The sequence below is a fragment of the Eleutherodactylus coqui genome, chromosome 2 (assembly GCF_035609145.1).
Source record: "Eleutherodactylus coqui strain aEleCoq1 chromosome 2, aEleCoq1.hap1, whole genome shotgun sequence".
Classification (NCBI taxonomy): Eukaryota; Metazoa; Chordata; class Amphibia; order Anura; family Eleutherodactylidae; genus Eleutherodactylus; species Eleutherodactylus coqui.
Window position 1 is genome coordinate 176,120,134 of NC_089838.1, and position 22,406 is coordinate 176,142,539.

At 41.1% G+C, this 22,406-nt stretch overlaps 2 protein-coding genes across 3 annotated transcripts in view; one reads left to right on the top strand and one right to left on the bottom strand.

The window, feature by feature from the left end:
* The window catches only part of CCDC146 (coiled-coil domain containing 146), a 129,349-nt gene that overhangs the window by 12,897 nt on the left and 94,046 nt on the right, over positions 1-22,406 (top strand). For both annotated transcript variants that reach the window (XM_066591993.1, XM_066591994.1), the window contains exon 3: positions 18,728-18,810. In XM_066591993.1, coding sequence (XP_066448090.1) covers positions 18,728-18,810 — 83 coding nt within the window. The remainder of the gene's footprint in view (positions 1-18,727; positions 18,811-22,406) is intronic.
* On the bottom strand, positions 599-9,227 carry FGL2 (fibrinogen like 2). The gene is made up of 2 exons (XM_066591992.1): positions 8,622-9,227; positions 599-2,045 (listed from the first exon to the last, which is right to left on the bottom strand). Exons 1-2 carry the CDS (start codon positions 9,184-9,186, stop codon positions 1,342-1,344), a joined length of 1,269 nt encoding a protein of 422 aa, XP_066448089.1. The 5' UTR covers positions 9,187-9,227; the 3' UTR covers positions 599-1,341.

The window sequence follows — 22,406 nt, forward strand, 5'->3', positions numbered from 1 at the left end:
TTATTTACAAAATACATACAGTATAACAAAAATATATTATCTTTATAAACCTCTGAAGACAAGCAAGAACTTTATACATGCATATAGAGTATGGGAACCTATAGTCAAATATTCTACATTACCGATCCAATCAGTCACTCCAGTTCATGATTGCTAATGCATTAATAAAAGAATTCATGGATATTATTGATTTATATCAGTAGGCAGGCCAGCGATTACAATATTAGATGCCATGTGATCAGCTGAGAAAACATTCAGTGGGCAACTCCATTAAAGGGTTTGTCTTACAACAGCTCTTTATTTTACAAGTTGTCAAATCATCTTATACAAATTTGCAGCACTTGCACAAGTTTTTATTGAGGCATTACCCTTGACTTCTTTGTTCCACCATCCCTCGTGGCTCCTTTTTACTTCCTGATTAGTGGACTGGTATTCAAACTGTCTGCATAGATACAACAACAGTAGCACCACATTGGTAAAAAAGGGGCTTTTTGCCCATCAATGTGTGTACTGCTACTACCAAAATGTATGTTTTTAAGTAAGTACTTCATATACATTTATAACGAACACATATCACTGAGCCTCTTACTATCTTATGCTGCCCTAAGAGAGAACAACATGAAAGGAACATTAGTATTTCCAACTATGGAGGCTAATTACAGGGGAAGTCTGTGCTGAGATAACCCATTTAAGCTGAACTACTAGGAATGTGTTTGCTTGACTTATACGGTTATTTTGACTTCAGTGAATAAATATTATTCTTCATGCAGTGAAAAGTCTTACAATTTTCCAATATACTTTCTGAATCTATTCCAGTTTTCAAAATCTCTGCTTGCTGTCATTGTTGGATTGCTACTGAACATATATTAGAAAATTCCAAAATGTATTACAAAAGCAACATTTTATTTCCTGAAACCGGAAACCTTCTTTAAATTGAAACCATTCCATCACCTCTTGTCTTCTCTGAGAACAACAAGAAGTGGTGGCAAACATGCGGCAGTCAGCCTTGTGTCATATGAATATATGCATGTATGTTGTAGGCTTATGGCAGGAAGTGGTTAAGGTGCAAAGGAACAATGTTAAGGTTCACTTCATAGATATAATCACACAACATAAACTTGTGAACTAAAGGAAACTCTGTATCACTTAATATTATGTGGTTATAGTATAGCAGGTTCTTATCCAGTGCTTCTCGGAAACACAGCATTTCATACATAGCCTCTTTATTTCTTTCTCTATTTTTATGGTTTTAGAAAATGCTTAATTTACAGACAAGAAAAGTTATACTAATATGATTAAATTTAATGCATGTTTTTATACTCTTGCATCATACTTTTTCATTTATGAAAAGTCTTTTGGTCTGATCATCATTCTAACAGCTTTAAAAGTTTGCCTGTAACTGTTCAAGTTCTCTTCAGAAACCCCATGCCATGTACCCCAGAAAATCCCATTACGCACACCCTTGTATTCTTTCTCATAGTATTTCCCATTAAGATTTGCAGACATGCATGCATCAAACCACCACCCAGAGCTATAGTAAGCTCCACAATTTCCAGATGGATATCTGTCATTGTCTTTGTCTGTCGTGGTAAAAAATTTTTGGTCATGGTTGTATTGTTTGCTGAAGTGAAGTGCATCACCAGCCGTTCCACTGTAGCCACTGACAGACAGTTTATACTTAAGATATTCATTGGCCACATAGAACTGGTCATAATGGGCATATTCTTTCACACCCTTAAAATCCTCAAGCTCAATTCTCAGGATCATATTTCTGCTTTTGGACAAGAGATGAAGCCTATCATTTCCCAACCAAAACTCTCCACTAAGGTTGCCAAAACCATTTTTGTATTCATCCCATGTCCTATTAAAACTTATGCTGCCATCTTTACGCGTCTGGACCACTGTCCAACCTCCACCCATAGATTCCATATTGCAGAAGACTTCAAATGTCTTGTTCTTTGGATCTGGCATGACTTGGTAAATGCTGTTCAGTCTTTTTCCCACTTTGTAGTAGTCTGAACAGTCTTTGAAGATAGGCAGTGTGCCTAGAAAGGAGAAAGATTAAAGAGAGAGATTTAGCAACTTAAGAAAAATCACTACTCATAATTACCTGCTTACCTGCACAAGATATGGCTGAATTATGTAAAATGATGGAATCTCATATTTGTGTACTTTTAATACTTTGTACTGAAGAGGATTTGTAACAACTTAATTATTTAACGAAACATCCCTGCTTAGTTTTGGACCGCTGTATTTTTTCTGTGAGATATGGGAATGACCAATTTATAAGATATCAGTTATTCACTGTACTCAGCTCAGTCTTGTACACAAATACAATAGCCGAATTACCAACATGGTCCGAGACCAGATCTCCTGATACGGCTGTTTAAAAAACAGATCTGGAATATTTCCTTTCCGCTCTTTTATTATTCCTCCAGGAAATGTGTGAAAAAATTGACAACTGAGTATAATCATTGCCCATCTAAATATGAACTATAATTAAAGAAAAAAACACTCTTGATAGTCTAGAAGGGTCAAAAAAAGGGTTAGAAGCAACGCAGAACAATTTAATATTTTGGTGTGTTGTACTGACAACACAACACATAATAGGGCTTATCACAATGGCTGCTGCCTCCTCTGGATGAACCAGCAATTTCTTCTGTAATAAGTAAATGAAGTACAGGAAAACAGGATGTGTGGCGCTACTGATGTAAGAAGACCCGAGGCCAGTGATGGATTCAATTCCTTTATTGAAGTGATGTGTCTCAGTGCCAGGTTGGCAGCTTTATTGGACCATTAATATCAATGGCAATGACTGATCCGACACTGAAATGCTTCACTTCAATAAAGAAATGTAACCCTTCACTGGTCTTGGGTCTTTTCACATTAGTGATACCACACAACTTCCATTGTATGACCCAGTGCTGATAGTGCCAGAATGTTTATGAACATCCTACATTAATAAGGGGAATGGTGATACCCAATTATCAATTCATACAATTTCAGAAGAAATAACAGAAGAATGGCACAGTTGAAAGGTGTTCCTGAACCAGTAGGTACAAGTGAAACTGACATGGTAGGATTGTTGACAGGTCCTCTTAAGAGGTTGGTGATTTTCATACAGCTCGGTTAAGAGTTCATAGGAATACAGGATAAAGTTTATTCAGACTATTCAAGATATAATTTTTCTATTTCAGCTTGAACTAGTTGCCAAGGAAAATAAAATGGCTATTTTATTTAAACGCAGTACACTAATTCAAACGAAAAATTCTTCTTGTGACTATTTTAACCTCCTGTAGATTCTCATGGCCGTGGGGTGACGTCACCTAGAGGAGGAAAGTTTCATCTTTTCCATCTTAGGAATAATTAATTACAAGAGAGCATTCCTTTATAACTCTGTGCCAGAATACACTGATGTCTGCATTTGTTTTTATTGGGTTCCTTACAGTTCAGACATCTTCTGTTATTTGTTCCTCATATCTCAGCTGAACATTTTTGAACAAGTGTTCCCCTAGACAGAACAGAAAAGCGGCTAGGAAAGAAGAGCACTAAGTATGAGATCTGGCTGCCACAAAGGAAGGGTGGACAATGTAACAGTACATTAGTTTCCTCTATTATTTATCGATTAATTCACCGGAAATCTAACTTGCCAGATGTTCTAGGAGATAAAGTGCTACAGGCGTAGTGCTGTCCTCAACCTGCTATGGTTAAGTGGCTAAAGGAAGTGACAGAGCTGAACTCAACTACACATTATGTCCCATACACATCATAAACACCAATATTTCATCCTGATCTCGTTTAGGAAACACTCCAATAACATAGGAAGTCTGCTATGTATTCATTGTGCACAAACACGCACTAGTGAGCTGACCTTGCCAACCCAATCTTTATTAGATGAAGACATTATTAAGTATCTCTTTTCATTGGCTAGAACATCTGGGAAGGAGTAAATTACAAATGGTATGAAGAATTGCAATGATATGAATGTACTCGTCAGTGAAGACTAAAGGTTTTCTCTTCCAATAGCCAAAAATATGATATGCCCTTGTATCTTTCTTATTTTATCCTTGGGCTACCTACACATTTTACATTTTTGGGGAGGGATCTGAGGGTTCCACCATGTTTAAACATCAGTTATACAACAATATATTATATTATTGGCAACAACCGGTCTCTGTGTGAGATTATCAAAGCCACACTAGAATAACATAATCATGTAATGATCTATTCTTATTTTCTCATCACACAACGTTCCTCAGAAATAACTTTATTAGCTTTTAGCCTGTAAATATACAGCATTTTCATGAACCACAACACTGCGTTTTCCTTGTATATCTGGCTCTGCTTACATTTTGTGTGCTTGAAAAAAAACAAAAAACGCAAGCAGGTCTATTGATTTCATGTGTAAATTGACCTCACTTTACTTCAGTGGACTATTTCAGTCCATAATATGGCTAAAATAGGATGTTCTGCATTTTTTTTTTGCATGTAAATACACACATGAAAAGCACAGATCTAAATACCTCAATGCAAATCAATGAGGATTCAGCACACTGTATTGCACATGTAAAAATACACACATGATACAGAGTGTATATATGCCAGTGTGAATGAGCCCTTATGTTGATCATTTTTTGGATAAGCTTTAATGCAGCTTTATTATAACCCAGGAGACAGGTAGCGCATACATCTAGAAATGTGCTACTTGTGCTTAACATTCGGGGCTGCTGTGCTCTAGTGAGGTCAAGTTGTATCCTAAAGTCTGCACTATTGTATCCATGCCTGGCCTAACACTTATGATGATCTCACAGAGGCAGTGGAATACCGAGAAAGACTTTTTTGGAAATATTCACTGAATGTATTTCTAAGGGTGCCCACCCACTAGCGTTTTTTTACTGTGAAATTCGCAGCGTTTTTTTTTTCTGCAGGGGTCTTTGGGCTATGGGACATGCAAAGCTAAAATCGCGATCGCGCAAAATCGCGATATCGCGGTAAATCGCGATTTTTACATTACAAGTCCCATAGACCCCCTGCAGAAAAAAAAAACCTGCGAATTTCGCAGTGAAAAAAAACGCCAGTGGGTGGGCACCCTTAAACGTAACTTTTATTAAATAGTATTTTAAAACCTCAGGGTGCCTTAAAGACACGACGTAACATAGACAAACATACACATACAAGCGCAGCTCTATATTGAGCTAGTAAAAAAAGATGCACATCTTATCCATTATGGATACATACAGACCGCCAATAGTACTATCATTCATCATTACTTGTTGCATTCATTCATTATATGACAAAAGGGTAACCGAGATCAGGTTCCCGCCCCCTCTACGAGACCCTGTTAGCATCCCCGTTGCCATAGTGAGCCAGCATTCTTACTCCACACATAGGGGCTTGGTTCCAACATTGGCCCCACCCCCTTCGCATGACGCATGGTCATGTGACTTCACCGTGCGTGTCAGCGCCATTGCCCTCCGTCCCTGCGGTTCATACATAGCAGACACTCATTATCGGCTCCTCCTCCACACGTGACTCTCGGTCACGTGATCACGCACATACGTGATGACGCCACCACTGGCTGTCATCCTCTTCGGAATATGGCACTATTACTCATCGGGCTCTGTGATGAATAAAAGCATACATTGCTGGTTCACAGACTGGATTAAACTGATGCACTATCACCTTAAGGTGGATTCGGTACCTTCTTTTACTTTCTTCAATACAGGTTTCGATTATCCTCATAAGGGGGCGTACCCTAACTCCACCCTCGCGTATTCATTGGCTAATGGGATCACACTCCCCCCTTAGGGCGTTAACCTCTCAGCTGCTTTATAAGGAGACACGGTCTTTCATAGACCACATTGACCTCCAGTCTACCATCCAGACTGGAGGTGCTGCTGCTTAGCTCTCTTGCTCCTACTTTATCTATCTTTACTGGGGATTTTGCCGTATTAGCAACAGTATTGAATCTGGTTACTTTAGAATAGGCTGGTTATAAGTATCTACTTTTCGGCTTTATTGAAGGCTTGTTGGTTAACCACTATCTTTGGGTGACGGTCTGTCTGCACAGACTGTGCTTTTAGACGTCTGGTCTGGGTGATATTTGTCCACCCTCCCGGAGTATTAGAGAGGGGTGCACGGTCCAAGAGCCCATACAGCATTACCTTCGGGCCTCGTGGTATCGTTGCATCTGTGTTACGCCAAGTGACGGCAGCCTTGCTCTTTTACATTAGCTAGGGTTATTGCACCCATTCTTAGTACTACTCTTCAACAACAATAGGTTCCTGATGAAGTCAGTTCTCTGACGGAAACGCGTTGAACCAAGAACCAAATACGAATTAAATCACATTCGTGAACCAAGAACTAAATGCGTACTAAATTACATTTCGTGAAACAACTCATTCAGTTCTGGCATTCGTCCAGGATTCCCCTCTGAGGAAAAATTTTTCATATCTATGAGTTGCTTTACCGCGGTTCCGGTTAAACCAAGAACCAAATACGAATTAAATTATATTCGTGAAACAACTCATACACCTTTGGCATTCGTCCAGGGTTCTCTTCTGAGAGATTTGTTATACATTTATGAGTTGCTCCACTACGGTTTCGGTCATTAACCCTGTACTACTGTTGGTTGGCACCAACGTATACCAATTTCATATATAGGTGCCTTCCTTTTGTTACATGAGCTATCCCCTCATATGGGGCTTTTTTTTTCTAGCATCTTTTTTTACTAGCTCAATATAGAGCTGCCCTTGTATGTGTATGTTTGTCTATGTTACGTCGTGTCTTTAAGGCACCCTGAGGTTTTAAAATACTATTTAATAAAAGTTACGTTTTAGGAATACATTCAGTGAATAACACTTATGATGATATTCAATGTATGTCCTCTCATATAGTAGGTATTATTTTCACTTATGGCTCCAACATACATTTATACGCAGTAGGACATGCAGAGATATGATCAAATCCATATAGTTTTAAACCTAGGTACTATAAGGAAACCATGGTGATATTTGTCATTGTGGTTTCCATTGTCAAAGGGATTCTCCAGCACTTAAACAATGATGACCTGTCATGAGGATAGACCATTAATGTTTGATTGGTGGGGATGTGATCCCTGGTACCCCCACCAATTAACATAATGATGGACCTTTAGCGCTCCTGTGTCCCTTCCATTGTTTACGCAGAAACAAGGGCTGTGCTATTTGTTCTGCTGGAAAACGGAAATGAAACAGAATGAAAATAAAAAAATATATATATATTTTTTTTTAATTATTGAAAGTAATGGGTAATAAAACGGAAACATTTATTTCACTTTTATTTCAGTTTCTCTGCTCCTCAAATAGAATAGAGAAACAGAAGTGGTTAACTGAACCTAACAGCTGTGTACAGGAGCCCTGATACTGATATGACTTAGAGACACTTATTTTAGGCACCTGCACCTTATTTCTTGTTTTTCTGCTTTGTATTACATGACCTATTCTTTTCTAATCTATTTCTATAGTATACAGTGCAGAGCTACCTGCCTGTCTCATACCTCCTATAAATCGCCTTAAGCCCCACAAAGTAGTTGTGAGCTCAGCAGGCAATGCTCTCACTTACATAAATCAGGTGCCAAATCTTTGTTGCGAAACGCATTCTGTCCAGCAGACTACAGCGGATGCCAAGTCAGACATGCACCTGTTTCTTTGGTGTTGTTATGTTTCGGTCACTTTTGTCACATCGTTAACGTCACCTTTGTTTCCTTTTTTATTTTGCAATTCCCTTTCTAGAAGGGAACTGTATGACCTCTTGTAAAGGCCGAGCCCAGCAGAGAACAAGGGCCTCTGGAACACAAAATGTTTTTTTAAACTAAACTAGTCCTTGTTATTGGCTCTCGCAAATCTGCAGTTTCCCACTGCTTTTTTTCTTCCTGTGCCAGGAGTGAATGTTCCTCAAATATGCCATTGCCACATCATTTATCTGAAATGTGCTTTTACTTTATTGGCTGACCTGCTGTTGTACATGTTCATTACTGGAGTTCTGGTTAGTGATTACAGTATCTTACTATGTATAAGGATAAGAATTCAAAATACTCTTCATATCACTTTATGTGAAAATTACTGCAGATGTTAGTTCAACTCATTTGCATCAGCCAAAAAAATCATCTGTCTGCATGTAGAGTCTCGTTTTGTCTTTCATTACATGGAGAACTTCTACAAGGTAGTAGTCAAAAGTCAGAAAAAGTTTTATGTTGATCAGATACTTCAACTCTCATGACTTTTATCATAATGTTGATTCTTTTTGTCAGGAATGATATATTTTGAGATGTTTAAACTTGTGGTTATACTAGGCATAAGTGTTTGTGATGGCAAGAATAGTGTTGCATGTAGCATTATTCATACACCATGGTGGAACCAAATGAACCTTATCATAAGTCAAAGGTGTCCATTGATCACAGTATCCATCGAGCAGTGCAGATGAGAGCAAAGTCACAATTAACCCATAGCAGACAGCCTTTGGTACATGCCCTGTCTGAGTACAGATACAAGTAAAGTTACTCTACTCCTAGTTAACTGATGTGCAGAAGACTAATAAATAGTCACATGTTAAGATTTTAGTACTAAATTGTAAAGACTTACTTGGAGCTGCTTCCTTCAGCTGGCAGTTGCTGGAACACATGTCCACGTTACTGAGTGTGGATGACAGGTTTGCTATCTTCTTATCAATGTAATCGTCAACATCGTTCATACTTATCCTCTCTATCTGATCCTGCATGTTGTTAATCTGAGTCCGTGCATTCTTCAGACTTATGGACATTTTCTTCACCTTAGACTGGAGATCTTGTATTTGATTCACCTGCCCTTCTCCATCAGTAACCCCAGTAGTCTCTTTCTCTGGGTTCTCATCTGCCTGTAGTTTGCAGTCCTGACATGATTTCTTAAGATTATTTACAATTTCTTTAAGGCTCTGCACCTCCTTCAATGTTTTTTCAAGAAGCTGCAATTGCTTAGGTAGCTGAATCGTCATTGGAGGCAAAGTTATCTGGTAGGGACAGCTCCCTTCGTCATCACATTTACCCCCATTCTTCATTTTTATGGAACAGGCATTAACATGTTTTCCTGTTGGATCCTTTTCTTCTTCTGCACTAGTTAGTCCAGCTGACAATGCTGCAAAGGTTATCAGACACAAGAGAGACTTCATCATTGTGGAGGATGGAGTGAGAGGCTCAGCACTCTTTATATATAAGCAGGAGGCTGTGCTGCAACAAGGAGCTTTCAGTGTTCTCAGAAATGGGTGGGAGCTCTTGCAAAATATTGTCAAATAGACGTGAATGGGAACTTCCTGACAAAGTGATGGGGAAAAAAAATTCTCTATTTTGGACAGCAGCTGAAAATAGATTTTTAAGAGAGCACTAAAGTAGAAATAGTTGTTTTTTTTATATTTTTTTATTTTTTTTACAATGGATATAGTGTGGTAGTATTTTGCATATACACAAATGATCTCTCAGAAAAAAATTGCGCAGTCAAGAATTGGTCCTCTTGCCCCTGACAACTGATGTGATCACTGCTTTCATTTTTACATCTTTCATTATGCAAATAAAAGCTGAATCCTGATAAGTTGCAATGGACAACACTTCTACTTCTTTTCTGTTCCACTTTTCATACATGTGGCTCAATGTAAGCAAATGGTCAGACAATTGTCTTCCATAATCTGAAATATGTTGAAATAATCATGTGATTTGTATACATCACGGTAAACTGATAACACAAAATTACTTTGCAGCTATTTTAACTCATGCACAAAGTAGAGCCATGTGCATGAAACCTATGCAGAGGCACAAGGAAGGCTTGCGCTTGCATTTCATAGCTGCGGGCATTCTGTGTGTCACCTTTATGGTGCCTCTGTGCAGCGATTCTTCCCTGAAATCAAAATCCTCCCTACAGCATTAGGCGTATTTATACAGTTTATTACACACTAGTGTTTTTTTCAGTTTTTAACACTGTGTTTCAAATGCCGCACTAAGTGCTGTAAAATGCCTCCATTGATTTCCACTGGGCTTCTCAGACGAGCATTTGAATGCAGCATTTCTAGCGTCGTGATTTTCAAATGCTGTCTGCACTATTTTAGTACGTTTCAGCAATTTTTAACATGCCTTATTACGCATTGCATTGATGAGGTGCGTTTAAAAAATGCTCTTGAGTGATGTAATTCTGAATGGCTGTGATTGGTTTATCGAGTGCCGGCTGTGAGTGGCCGGCGCTCGATCCAATTACAGCACTTCCTCACACAGCGCTGACCGCATGGATTACAAAACCAAGCCAGGGAGATGATAGCAGGGAGAAGACTGAAGCAGGCTTGCCATACCGCCGGGGAGAGCATCGTGCTGGGGACAGAGACGCCGGCTGAGAAGTGAGTATTGAGTTTTTATTTATTTATTTTACCTCACTTGAGTATAAGCCGAGGGGGGCTTTTTCAGCACATTTTTGTGTGCTAAATAACTTGGGCTTATAGTCGAGTATATACGGTAGATTAAAAACATCATTTCCATCACTATATCGTAAGACAATCCTCCGAATAAGGGGGCACATTTATAAACGTCTGTACACCAGAATACTAGGGTACAAAAGTTGCACATTATTGAGCAAGCTGTGCCTGGGCAAAAAGTTTGTGATTTTTCTCCTTTCTGTGCTGGCCCCAGCATTTTTTTAAAAGTGGGTGGGACTTGTCAAGAGAGGTAGGTCTTGTTGGGAGATTTATGTATAATTTACACCAGAAACTGGAGTAAATTATACTAAAAAAAATTTATGCCAGTTCATACCTGGCATGAATTTCTCAGAAGGCACACAGAGGAATCGGGGATGCGCCTAATGCATCAAGAGGTGTGTGCTGGTGAAAATCATACTAAGCCCAGCACAGGAAATGCCAGGCTTAGTAAATTTCCGCCATTGTTTCAATGTTATTTAGTAAGTTGCAACCCGAAAACAGAATAAGGACGTTTTTATCTTGGGCATCTAAAAGTACATTACATTTGTGAGTGGTAAAATGCTATGCACAACCACTCAGAGTTCAGCCCATGATGGCAGTTCACATAGAAAGTATTACCACAATCTGTATCAGAATATCTTCTCAATAAGCCATGATTCTATACGGATATTGAGACTTGATCACACTGTTTATATAATTTATCACAATCAAGTATTCCTTATCTACTTATTTATTTACATGAACTTTGTTTGTTTCCATCATATAATTTGATAGAACTTATACAATGTAAAGACAAATAGTGTAATATGTTCCATAAAAAATGTTTGTCTTGATATTTTGACATTGGATAGAATGAATACAGGCGGGTCAGAAATTATGGCCTTTTCAATGAATTAGTCACTCACTAAGGAGAGCATGAAATGACCTATTGTCCTGGATGTGACTACTCAGGCTTTCCTAACACTCTGTATGTGAATGAATGATCCTACTAGCAATCATTTGTCCCCATTCCGGGAGTGTCGCTAAAAGCTCAAAGGCCCTGGTGCAAAAGTTCAACTTATAGCCCCCCCCCCATCTTTCTCTTCTTCATGGCTGTCGACTGTGGTTCGCCTCAAAATTTCTGCTGCATCCCTGGGTCTCCTAAGTAGTCCATCAAAACATTAGTAACAGACAGGAATACTACTGGGGTCTTAAGAAATTGGGGGCAAAAGCTCCAAAACATATATTTTGCCTTTCCCCTCTCCCCCCCCCCAAAAAAAAAAAAATAATAAAGATAGCATATCTATAAGACAACTTTTATAACATGGCATATTTAGATACAGTGGCTCAGCATACAGTATACCTCTGTAAAATGGAGTCATAAAATACACAGATGACATTGTCTCTGATTGGTGATGTCCATTTTCATTTTTCCTCTCTTTGGGCCCAGGCTACCATGACTACTTCTGTCAGCCTGAACTTGTCTCTGCATGCTCTCCCCAGCCTCTACTCTCTCCTATCAGTGTAGCAATAGTGCCACCTTTTATGCCCCACAAGCTAATGTTGCCCCCATAGTGTCCACCACAAGAGATAATGCCTTTGTAATAGTGCCCTTTTTTGTATCCCCCACACAGTAGCAATTCCCCTTTGTGTCACCGTTTTACCCCCAATTCACTTTAGAGGGCGATGTTACTTGATGAAACTGATAAGCGCATCAGTCCCTTTATTACAGCAATAGTAGCAGTCTCAATGCACAAACGCTCATGATACTATCTTCTGATAGGTCTGATAGGTCTTTGAGTTTAACCCCTTCATGACGCGGCCCTTTTTTTTTCATTTTCATTTCCCCCCCCCCCCCCCTTAAATTCAGAATACATACGACTTTTTGATCGCTTTTGTATTGCGTTTTTTCTGGGAGACAGGGTGACTGGAAAAGTGCATTTCTGGAGTTCTTTTTTTTTTCCGGACGACGTTCACCGTGCGGGGTAAATAATGTGCTACTTTGATAGATTGAACGGATGCGGCGATACCAAATATGTATTTTTATTTTATTATTTAGACTTTTTAATTATAGATATGGCAAAATGGGGGGGATTTACACTTTTCTTTTTTATTTTTTTACATTTAAAAAAACTTTATTGCTCTTTTTTTTACTTTACATTTAAGTCCCCCTGGGGGACTACAATATGCGATACTTTGATCGCTCCTGCAGTATGACGTAATGCTGAAGCATTACGTCATTCTGCATTCTGACAGGCAGCCTATCAAGCCACCCCACGGGGATGGCTTGATGGGCAGTCTCTCAAGGCAGCCCTGGGGCCTTTCAGAAGGCCCCTGGCAGCCATGACACCTGCATGGCTCCCATGATCTTACCCCGGGGGGGGCGTACGGGACTCCCAAACAGCGTTCCGGTGCTTTAAATGCTGCTGTCAGAACTGACAGCGGCATTTAAAGGGTTAATAGCCGCGAATGGCCGATCGCGGCTATTGCCCGCGGGTGTCAGCTGTAGTAAACAGCTGACACCTCTCGCCCCGCGACCTCTCTTCATACATACCCCGAGCGGGAAGGGGTTAAAGCCCCATCTAGACACAACGATTATCGTTTGAAATTGGCTCCAAAGCCATCATTTAAGCGTTAATCGTTGTGTCTATCTTGCGCCCGTTGTGCAGCTTTCGTTAAAGATTCACTCATCGTGGTCTTTCAGTCCGCTTAAAATCCGTTATTCGGCTGTTTGCTTATCATTTAATTAAAATGACATTGTGGAGTCATTCAGTGATTTTAGGGGAGTTTTCAATGCAAACACTACACAACGATAATACAACGATTGAAAAGCCCAACATTTTCCAACAATTTTTATTAGGTTAAAAACGTTCGTCTTTAACCCCTTCCCTCCCCAGGACGTACCGGTACATCCTGGGAGCGGAGTACTTCCCGCAACAGGACGTACTGGTACGTCATCGGGATAGCGCAAGATCATGACTGACCTCGCGCTATCCCGCAGCGGGAGCCGGCTGTCAGTCACAGCCAGCATCCCGCTGCAACAGCGGGGGGGCATCGGAGATGCGCCCCCCGCTGTTAACCCCTTCCCTGCCGCGATCTAAGTAGATCGCGGCAGGAAAAGAGTTCACAGAGCACCGGCCGGCTCTCGCAATGTTATCGCGAGAGCCCGGCCTGTCGCCATGGCAACAGGACGCCAGACACTGTGATCATATATACAGCGATCATAGGTACAGTGCTGCAAGTCCCTCTGAGGGACTCAAATAGTGTAAAAAAAAAAGTAAAAAAATGTAAAAGAAAAAAAGAAAAATGTAGAAACAAATGTTAAAAAAATCCTTTTTTTAATATTAGCATAAAAAAATTAAAACCCCATTTCTTTGGTATTGACACGTCCATAGCGACGTGTACAAAAAGTTGAACATGCTTTTTATTTTGTACGGCAAAAAGCGTTAAAAAACAGAGGCAAAATGCTAAACCTAAAAAAATATAACAATTTTGGTATCGTTGTTACCGTACCGGCCCGCAGAAAAAATTTATTGTGTCATTTATGCTGCATGATTAACGCTGTAAAAAAAAGAAAAAAAAATCTATGGCAGAATTGATGCGTTTTCTCTCCCTGTTATCATAAAAAAAATAATAAAAGTTTTACGATATAGTCTGTGTACCCAAAAGTGGCACTGATAAAAACTACAGTTCGCCACGCAAAAAACAAGCCCTCATACGGCCGCGTCCACGGGAAAATAAAAAAGTTATGGCTTTTGAAAAATGGAGATGGAAAAATACCAAAAAATCGCTTGGTCCTCAACGCCAAAATAGGCCATGTCATTAAGGGGTTAAAAGCAAAACCATCGCTTACTTTTATCGTTATAATGAATTTTTTTTTTAAACTCTTTTTTATTGACAGTTAGGAAGATCATACATGTACAAGTGTTGGAAAACATCAAACGTCATGTACTCAAAGTATACATTTACAGTGGTGTTGTCACCTATAGATGTTAACATGGTTTTTCTGTACAGTGGCTACAATGTGTATATTTTTAGTCATACTTATATCTTCCATTTTTCCTTTTTCTCCCCCCCCCCCCCCCCCCCAAAGTCCCCCCTCCACTAATTCCCCAATATTTTAATACAGTGGTTTGAAAACAAAAACCTTAATATCTATAAACATTTAACTTATTCGCGGTAGATCTCACCAGCACCCGACCTCCCACTCGTGTTCCATCATCTAATCTCAAGGGATCCTAGTTGGTTTGTATCTTTTTGGATGTAGTACCATGAAGTGTTAGTAAATTGGTTCATGCATTCGTGTATTTCTTGAGGGTTGAGGAAATTTTCTATAAATCCTTTCCACTTTTTAAAAACATTTTGGGCTTGGGATACTACTTGTCTTTCTATTTCTATCCAGATGTTTTAATTGCTGTATAATATCTTTTGCGCGTGGGGGTTTTGCTAACAGCCAGTCATTTAGAAGACATCTTTTGCTGATCAATAATATAGTGTGAGTCATTTTAGAATTTCTTGTCTGGTTAGGTAGATGTTGGAAAATGTACGTCTGCGGAGTCAGTTGAAGGAGCTGTCCCCCTATATCTTGGATTAGTTTTTGCGCATCTGCCCAATGTTATAATGAATTTTGAGCGATAATCTATGTGTCTAAATCAGCCGTAGGCTGCATTCCCACAAACGTATATCGGCTCGGTTTTCACGCCGAGCCGATATACGTCCTCCTCATCTGCAGGGGGGGGAGGATGGAAGAGTCAGGAGCAGGAACTGAGCTCCCACCCACTCTCTGCCTCCTCTCCGCCCCTCTGCACTATTTGCAATGGGGAGAGGCGGGACAGGGGCGGGGCTAATTCTTGGAACTTAGCCCTGCCCTGTCCCGCCTCCTTTCATTGCAAATAGTGCAGAGGGGTGGAGAGGAGGCAGAGAGGGGGTGGGAGCTCAGTTCCTGCCCCTGGCTCTTCCACCCCCCCACCCCCCGCAGATGAGGATGACGTATATCGGCTCGGCGTGAAATCGAGCCGATATACGTTCGTGGGAATGCAGCCTTAACTAGATAAAAATGTAGGTTGTGTGACTAGAAAGAAATCCAAGTAATATATGCTGAACTTTATTTGTCCTCTTATGTGAGCATTTGATATTTACAAGTTTTTATAGCTGTATTAAGTAATTTGTACATAATCCAAATCTAACATTATTTTCCTAATATAGCTGTGGATGATGCTGTGTTAATACTTCTAATAAATGTAATTGAAGTACAAGTAATTGGAGTAGATCATTTCTGTGAGCAGCTGGACATGCATCATGAGCTTGAAAAATATTTGGCTGATGTCTTGTTTTGGAGACTTTGTAATGACAAATTGTATAAAATACATATGTAGTTGCAGATACATATAACTGACCTGTGTAGGTGTATTCTTGCACCACTGTGGTGGACGCTGCTCTTGAAATTGCTCCTTATTTTTAACTTCAAAGAATAAATTTAATTTAATATTTACCTTACTTTCATGTCTTAATAATTTATTTAAATAATAAGTTTAATAGAATTAGTGACCAGGGATGTGGGAATTGGCCCAAAGATCTATAAGAGGGCCAGGTGTCCATAACATGATAAGCAAGGTTAGGGCAATTTGGAGAGGTAGAATATGGAGAAAACACCATTGGTATTGGGAAGTCTGGGGGAGCCATTGCCTAACCTAAATAATGTAGGTGGAACAGTGGGAAGAAGATTAGAAAAGGGTTGAATGTTAGGAGTAAGGGGGTGGAGTGAAAAGGGTTTATAAGGTGGACCAGGTAGGAGTAGGATCAAAACGTATCTTTGATGAGGTAGAAAATGCCACTTGGGTTTTTCTGTTGTGTAAAGCTGGATTGTGACACTGTATAACTTCTACAAGCAATTTGATGGTGTACCACAGTGAATTAACCATTGGCTACATGGCAGCATGGATTCACACATAGGAGATCACTAGCTTTGCAGCAGATCCCTAGGATGTATAGGCAATCACAAAGGTCAGATGGTGATCCTGTGGCTTTCCAGTGGACCAGTTATGGCAGGCAGCTTGACTGACCTGGTTCAAGGTTACTGACAGGTAGGGGCATTCGGGCCTGAGTGCAATCCACACTTTTTACAACAATAATGTGTAGACGTTGTTATTTGCTTGGGTGTAGGGGAGGTGAGTCCCCAGAAGTTAGGCCCCCTGTCTACGGATGTTGCGGTATCCCGCGGCGAATCTCAGCCGTGGGAGCTGCCGCCTCGGGAGCAGGAGCCGGGAGCCGGTTCTCCGCAGGTCAGCCTATCTGACAAATAGGCTGACTGTGGAGAATCTGGGCAATTTGCAGCATGCTGCGAATTGCCAGCTGCGACCGGAGAATCGCAATGAATCAGACGAGCAGTGTTTCCATTCCAACCCTGATGTATCCTGGCGACCGATTCTTGGATAACCCCTTTAACTAATGTTGGGTTTATGCATCATGGGATTGATTGAAAGTGAAAGTAAAAAATCTTACCATAAAGATGGTTTCTGATCAGAATCAGACTGGGGGCTGCACTGCAGGGAAGTGACTGGAATACAGAAAAGAGACCTCCAGAGTGTCAGGGGCAATCAGGTGAGAGGGGCAGGTTTGTAAAAATGTGTTTTTGCCAAATTGGCCATTTATGCAGAAAAGCAAACTTAGGCCGGCTGCACACGGCCGTGACGGGCTCTGCCTCGGAATTCTGCGGCGGAGCCCGTCACGGCGCCCCCCAGGAGACCCCAAACTTACCTGCCCACCGACGCTGTGTCACATGACATGCCTGACCGCGTCACATGACGCGGCCGTGTCATGTGACGCGTCAGCTGCGTCATATGACGTGGCGGTAGGCGGGGAAGCGTTTTCACGCTATCTTCCGCTGTGCTACAGCGGAAGATAGCGCGAACGGAGGGCTTCCATTGACTGCAATGGAAGCCGTCCACGCGTACACCCGCGGCAAATAGAGCATGCCGTGGGTGAGGACGGGAGATTTCACGGTGCGTAATTCCGCACCGTGAGCTCTGAGCTATTAGGTTCAATAGAATACGCGGCTTGAATTATTTTCGTGGGAAGGAGCCCTTAGCAAATACTGCAGTGTGTAAAGTGATTGTAAAAAAAAAGGCTTTAGAGGGGTGTAACTAATGTGCAAATCAGAGTGTTGTGGTGTTGGCTTCTGTGTACATGTGATTTCCACACTTCACAGTTTTATGCACAGTACTGCATATGAAACAGACATTTTAACAAAGTATATGACATTGAGGAATTTCCTGAATAGCCAGATAATAGCAGATTTGATTGCATGTGACAATAATAGAACTTAAAGCGACACTCCAGAACTGGAGAAACAAAGATGGTCGAACTGCTTTTCTGACTACCTAATGCACACTGTGCATAGTATACATCCGTAGTCCAAGACACTACATGCTGCTCTGACTGGTCAGCACTGCTCATGGGTAATTTTAAGGCCCTTTTACACACAACGATTATCACGCAAAATTTGTTAAAGTGGCCGAAAGGGAGCCATAATTGTTATGTGTAAACGTGGGCAGTCATGCACTATTCAATCAGGCAAAACAATTGTCATCAGGCCACTCAAAAGATGTTCCATTTGAATGGAATTAGTGCAGTCTTTTGAGCAGCTTGATGATTTGAGTGGAGGAGTGTTTTTTTCGCCTTGTATACACAATGAGTATATTGTTTACTCATGTCAGGAGAAGACAATGGAATTCTGTTGGCCAGATAATCCTCGCATAAACACACACCCACCTGAGCAAACAAATAATAGTGAGCTAGTAAGGTAAATAGAGATGATGCAAGCTGTATGTGGCATTTTATGCAAAAAGCTTGTCAATTCTTTCAGTCTTTTCACCGTTTTATCGATAATCGTATGTAAAAAGAGCTTTAGACTAATAGTTCATACTAATGTACAGAGTGCATTGGGCAGTCAGAGAAGCTTGTTTCTCCAGGCCCTGAGGGTTGCTTTAAGCCGTCTAATCAACACAATCCTTTTACTAATCACTGTAGCTAGGTATGTAAGACTTTATTATGATAAGGGACTAACCAGTATGGTGTAATGCATGGCCCTTCTCTTTTTCATCCTTCTATGGGCACAAGCATTTCTCAAGTCAGTAACCTTTAGAGCTTCTGCACTTTCAGTGTCTTAACAAGTTGGGGAACTGTTACATTTCAGCCACTTGAGAGAACATCAAGTTTCTATTTGTGTAGACAAATTTTTATGTACTCTTAAATAAATGAAAAATCTATATTGTTTTTGTAGCTGTTTGCAGCTGGTAGAATCCCTGGAACCAGAGTAGCTGAACTGAAAGCAAAATATTCCTTCCTGTATGAGACACTGAAAAGGTACAGTACCCACAAGTTACAATGTTTTAAGATCAAGCAGTTTATATTTTGTGCTGCCTCAGTATGTATATAAACTTGACACAAACTATAAGGGGGAACTGTTTACCAAGCTGTGTCCAAATTATAGTAACTAGAGCAGATATCTAATATAAAAAAGCCTATCTTTCTCTCTGTCTGTCTGTATCTCTCATTGTCGTCTATCTATCTTTCTCTCTGTCTCAGTACCACAATGTCTGTTTTCGTTCTCTTTCTGTCTTTCTCTGTCTCTTGCTTTCTCTATCGCTTTCTTTGTCTCTATTGCTCTCTCTCTATGTCTCTCTATCGCTCTCTCTCTCTAGGTCCATTTAGACACAACGATTATCGCTCAAAAATCACTCAAAGCCATCTTTTGAGCTATAATTGTTGTGTCTAACTGCACTGACATCGTGCAGTTTTCGTTATAGCGTGCTGAAAGACAACCATGAGTCTTATCAGGGATTCACAGCGGGATACAGCTGATACTATTGTTTCAGCTGTATACCGCTCCCTGAGGACAGGCGGGGTATTAAGCGCGCAGCTGTCCAGCTGCATTCTCCATATCCCGCACGGAACGTATAACAGCCGAGCGCTCTGTGTAGCAAACAGCTGGATGCAGAAGACAAGCGGGGCCACCCCGCTTGTCTTCTGCATCCTCCACTCAGAGTGCTCCGCTGTATAACAGCCGGGCACTCTGAGCGGGGAACAGCTGGACGCAAAAGACAAGCGGGGACTCCGGGCTTGTCTTCTGCATCCTCCACTCAGAGCGCTCGGCTCTATAACAGCCGGGTGCTTGGAGCGGGGAACAGCTGTATGCAGAAGGCAAGCAAGGACACAGTACTTGTCTTCTGCATCCTCCGCGGGGAGCGCTCAGCTGTATGACAGCTGGGCCTCCCAGCGGGGAACAGCTGGATGCAGAGAACAAGCGCCCCCCCCCCCGCTTGTTTTCTGCATTCTTCGGAGTGCAAGGTGATTGCTCAACGTTTTGAGCGATCATCTTCTGATGTAAATGACGCAACAGTTATCGCTCAAAAGTCGCTAAAAAGACATCTTTTGAGTCATCATTGTTGTGTGTAAATGGGCCTTATCACTTTCTCTGGGTCTGTCTATGGCTCTCATTCTGTCTGTCTGTTTCTCTCTGTCTCTCTATCACTCTTTCTGTCTGTCTATTGCTCTCTCTGTGTTTCTCTGTCTCTATCGCTCTCTATCTGTTTCTCTCTGTCTCTCTATTGCTATCTCTCTATCATTCTCTCTGTCTCTCTATTGCTGTCTGTTTCTCTATTGCTCTCTGTCTCTTTATCGCTCTCTTTGTCTGTCTCACTATCTATCTCTCTCTGTCTCACAATTGCTTTCTCTGTGTTTCTATCGCTCTTCTCTCACTGTCTATCTATCGTTCTCTCTGTCTCTATTGTTGTCTCTCCCTAATGCTGTCTCCCTCTCAGTCTCTCAATCGCTCTTTCTCTCACTGTCTCTCTCTATCGCTCTCACCCTGTCTCTCTATTGTGCTCTGTCTCTCTATTGTTGTTTCTCTCTATCGCTGTCTCTGTCACTCTATCGCTCTTTCTCTCGCTCTCCCTATCACTCTCTCACTGTCTCTCTATTGCTCTCTCTCTCTGTCTCTTTATTCTTGTCTCTCTCTATTGCTGTCTCTTTCTCTCTGTTTATCGCTGTTTCACTGTCTCTCTCTCTCTCTATTGCTCTCTGTCTGTCTCTCTCTCTCTGTGTCTCTCTTGCTCTTGGTTGGGCAGTGTATGGTGCAGCTTAGCATTGTATGCTGCATTGTTTAGCAACGCTTCACTCATTCCAGCACATGCCTGAAGCACAGCAGCGCCGCCCATAGACTTAACATTGCAACTTTCAACCCGCCTGACAGGTTCCTGAATATATTAAACTCACATTGATGATTTCACGACACCAGTGAGCATGTGTGTCATCTAATGACACCAACATTATACACCAAAGGTAAAGCCAAGGGGGCAAAGTGTGGTGCAAGAAAAAGCATGTAGGCTTATTTAGATTACATTTCCTAACACATGCATAAAAACAATTCTAGAAAAAAAAAACATTTAAGGGTTTTATTCCAAAAGAAAGATTTATCAGCCTTTCACAGTATACTGTAGATCAGGGGTGTCAAATTCCTTTCACCGAGGGCCACACAGCCTTATGGTTGCCTTCAAAGGGTCGATTGTATAGTAAGGGCCCGTTCACATGAGCGTGTTTCAATGGGTTCATTCACATGATCATACTTTTTCACTCAATGTGCAATTGCATGAAAAAAATAAGCGCCATGACCTATTTTGGTGCATATTACACATTGTCCCAGTAGTAATAGTGTCCCCATAGTGGTTCCAGTAGTAATAGTGTCCTCACAGTGGTCCTAGTAGTAACAGTGTCCCCTATATTGGCGCCAGTAGTAATAGTGACCCCAGGGATGCTGCCTGGCCAGAGTGCAATAGCAGCCCCCTTATTGGCTTCAGACGGGGCAGCATCCCTACGGCATTTCAATCATGCCACCTACAGTTCTGATCCGGCAGCAACTTCTGAGTCTGTGACCGCTGATTTCTCACCTAGGTGCAGACATCAGTGGTCACAGATTCTGCCCTGCGCTGCTGAATCAGAGCTGCAGGCGGAGTGAGTCGATTTCAATAAGCTGTTCCTACAATTACGAGCACCAGTCAGTATACAGGGGTTGGAGCAACGCTTTTGCTCCGACCCCAGTGTATCCTGACACTGCCTAGACAACCCCTGGTTAAGGTTTAATGCATGGCCAGCAGGCCATATAAAATGAGGCGGAGGGCCTTGTGTTTGCATGTGTGCTGTAGGGGATAAATGTTTGATTATTAGAAAGGTGGTCCTGTTTCCTGGGGACCACCACCTATTGTGCATCTATGATGTATCAAGTGGATATGCCCAGGGCCATATTTACTGTTCAAATTATTTTTATTGAGTTTTCAATAAACAAACTTCTTACAGCATCATCTCAAAACCGTTTTACATTTGTAGTCATAAGCCAGTTGTGACTGAAGAAAATGCCACAGGTATCCCCCAACCCTATATACTCGATACCACCAAGTAGTCCGCACAAGGGACAGGTTGTCACTTCGGCAAGTCTCTATAGATGGGAGAGCTACTTGTCGGACAAATGCTTGTTAGGACAACAGTTATGGCTCCTGACTTCCACATACACATGCATGCTCATTTGAGAGGGCATGCGTTTTTGTTGAGCATAAGGAATTTAGTTACTGCTAGATGCCTCTGGCAGAGGCTTACATCCAGCATCAACAAATATTTGGCTACAGAACCAAGACTACAGTATAAATATCCTACCAGTACCAAGCTTACTACACGGACATAGTACCAAATGTGGGCTTATTACATAGATAAAGTAATAGAACCAAGCTTACTATGTAGGTATAGTACCAGAGCAAAGTTTACTATGTAGATTCAGAACCAGGTTTACTATATACACACGGTACCAAAACCAGGTTTTCTACATAGATATGATACCAGGACTAGGCTTACTACACAAATACAATACCAGAACCAAGCTTACTAAATACATACAGTAACCGAATTGACTT

Excerpts from the sequence above, each read along its gene's own strand:
- FGL2 (XM_066591992.1), bottom strand. The coding sequence starts at position 9,186 with ATGATGAAGTCTCTCTTGTGTCTGATAACCTTTGCAGCATTGTCAGCT. Across the intron at positions 2,046-8,621 it reads GCTGAAGGAAGCAGCTCCAA|GCACACTGCCTATCTTCAAA; the intron begins GTAAGTCTTTAC and ends TCTCCTTTCTAG.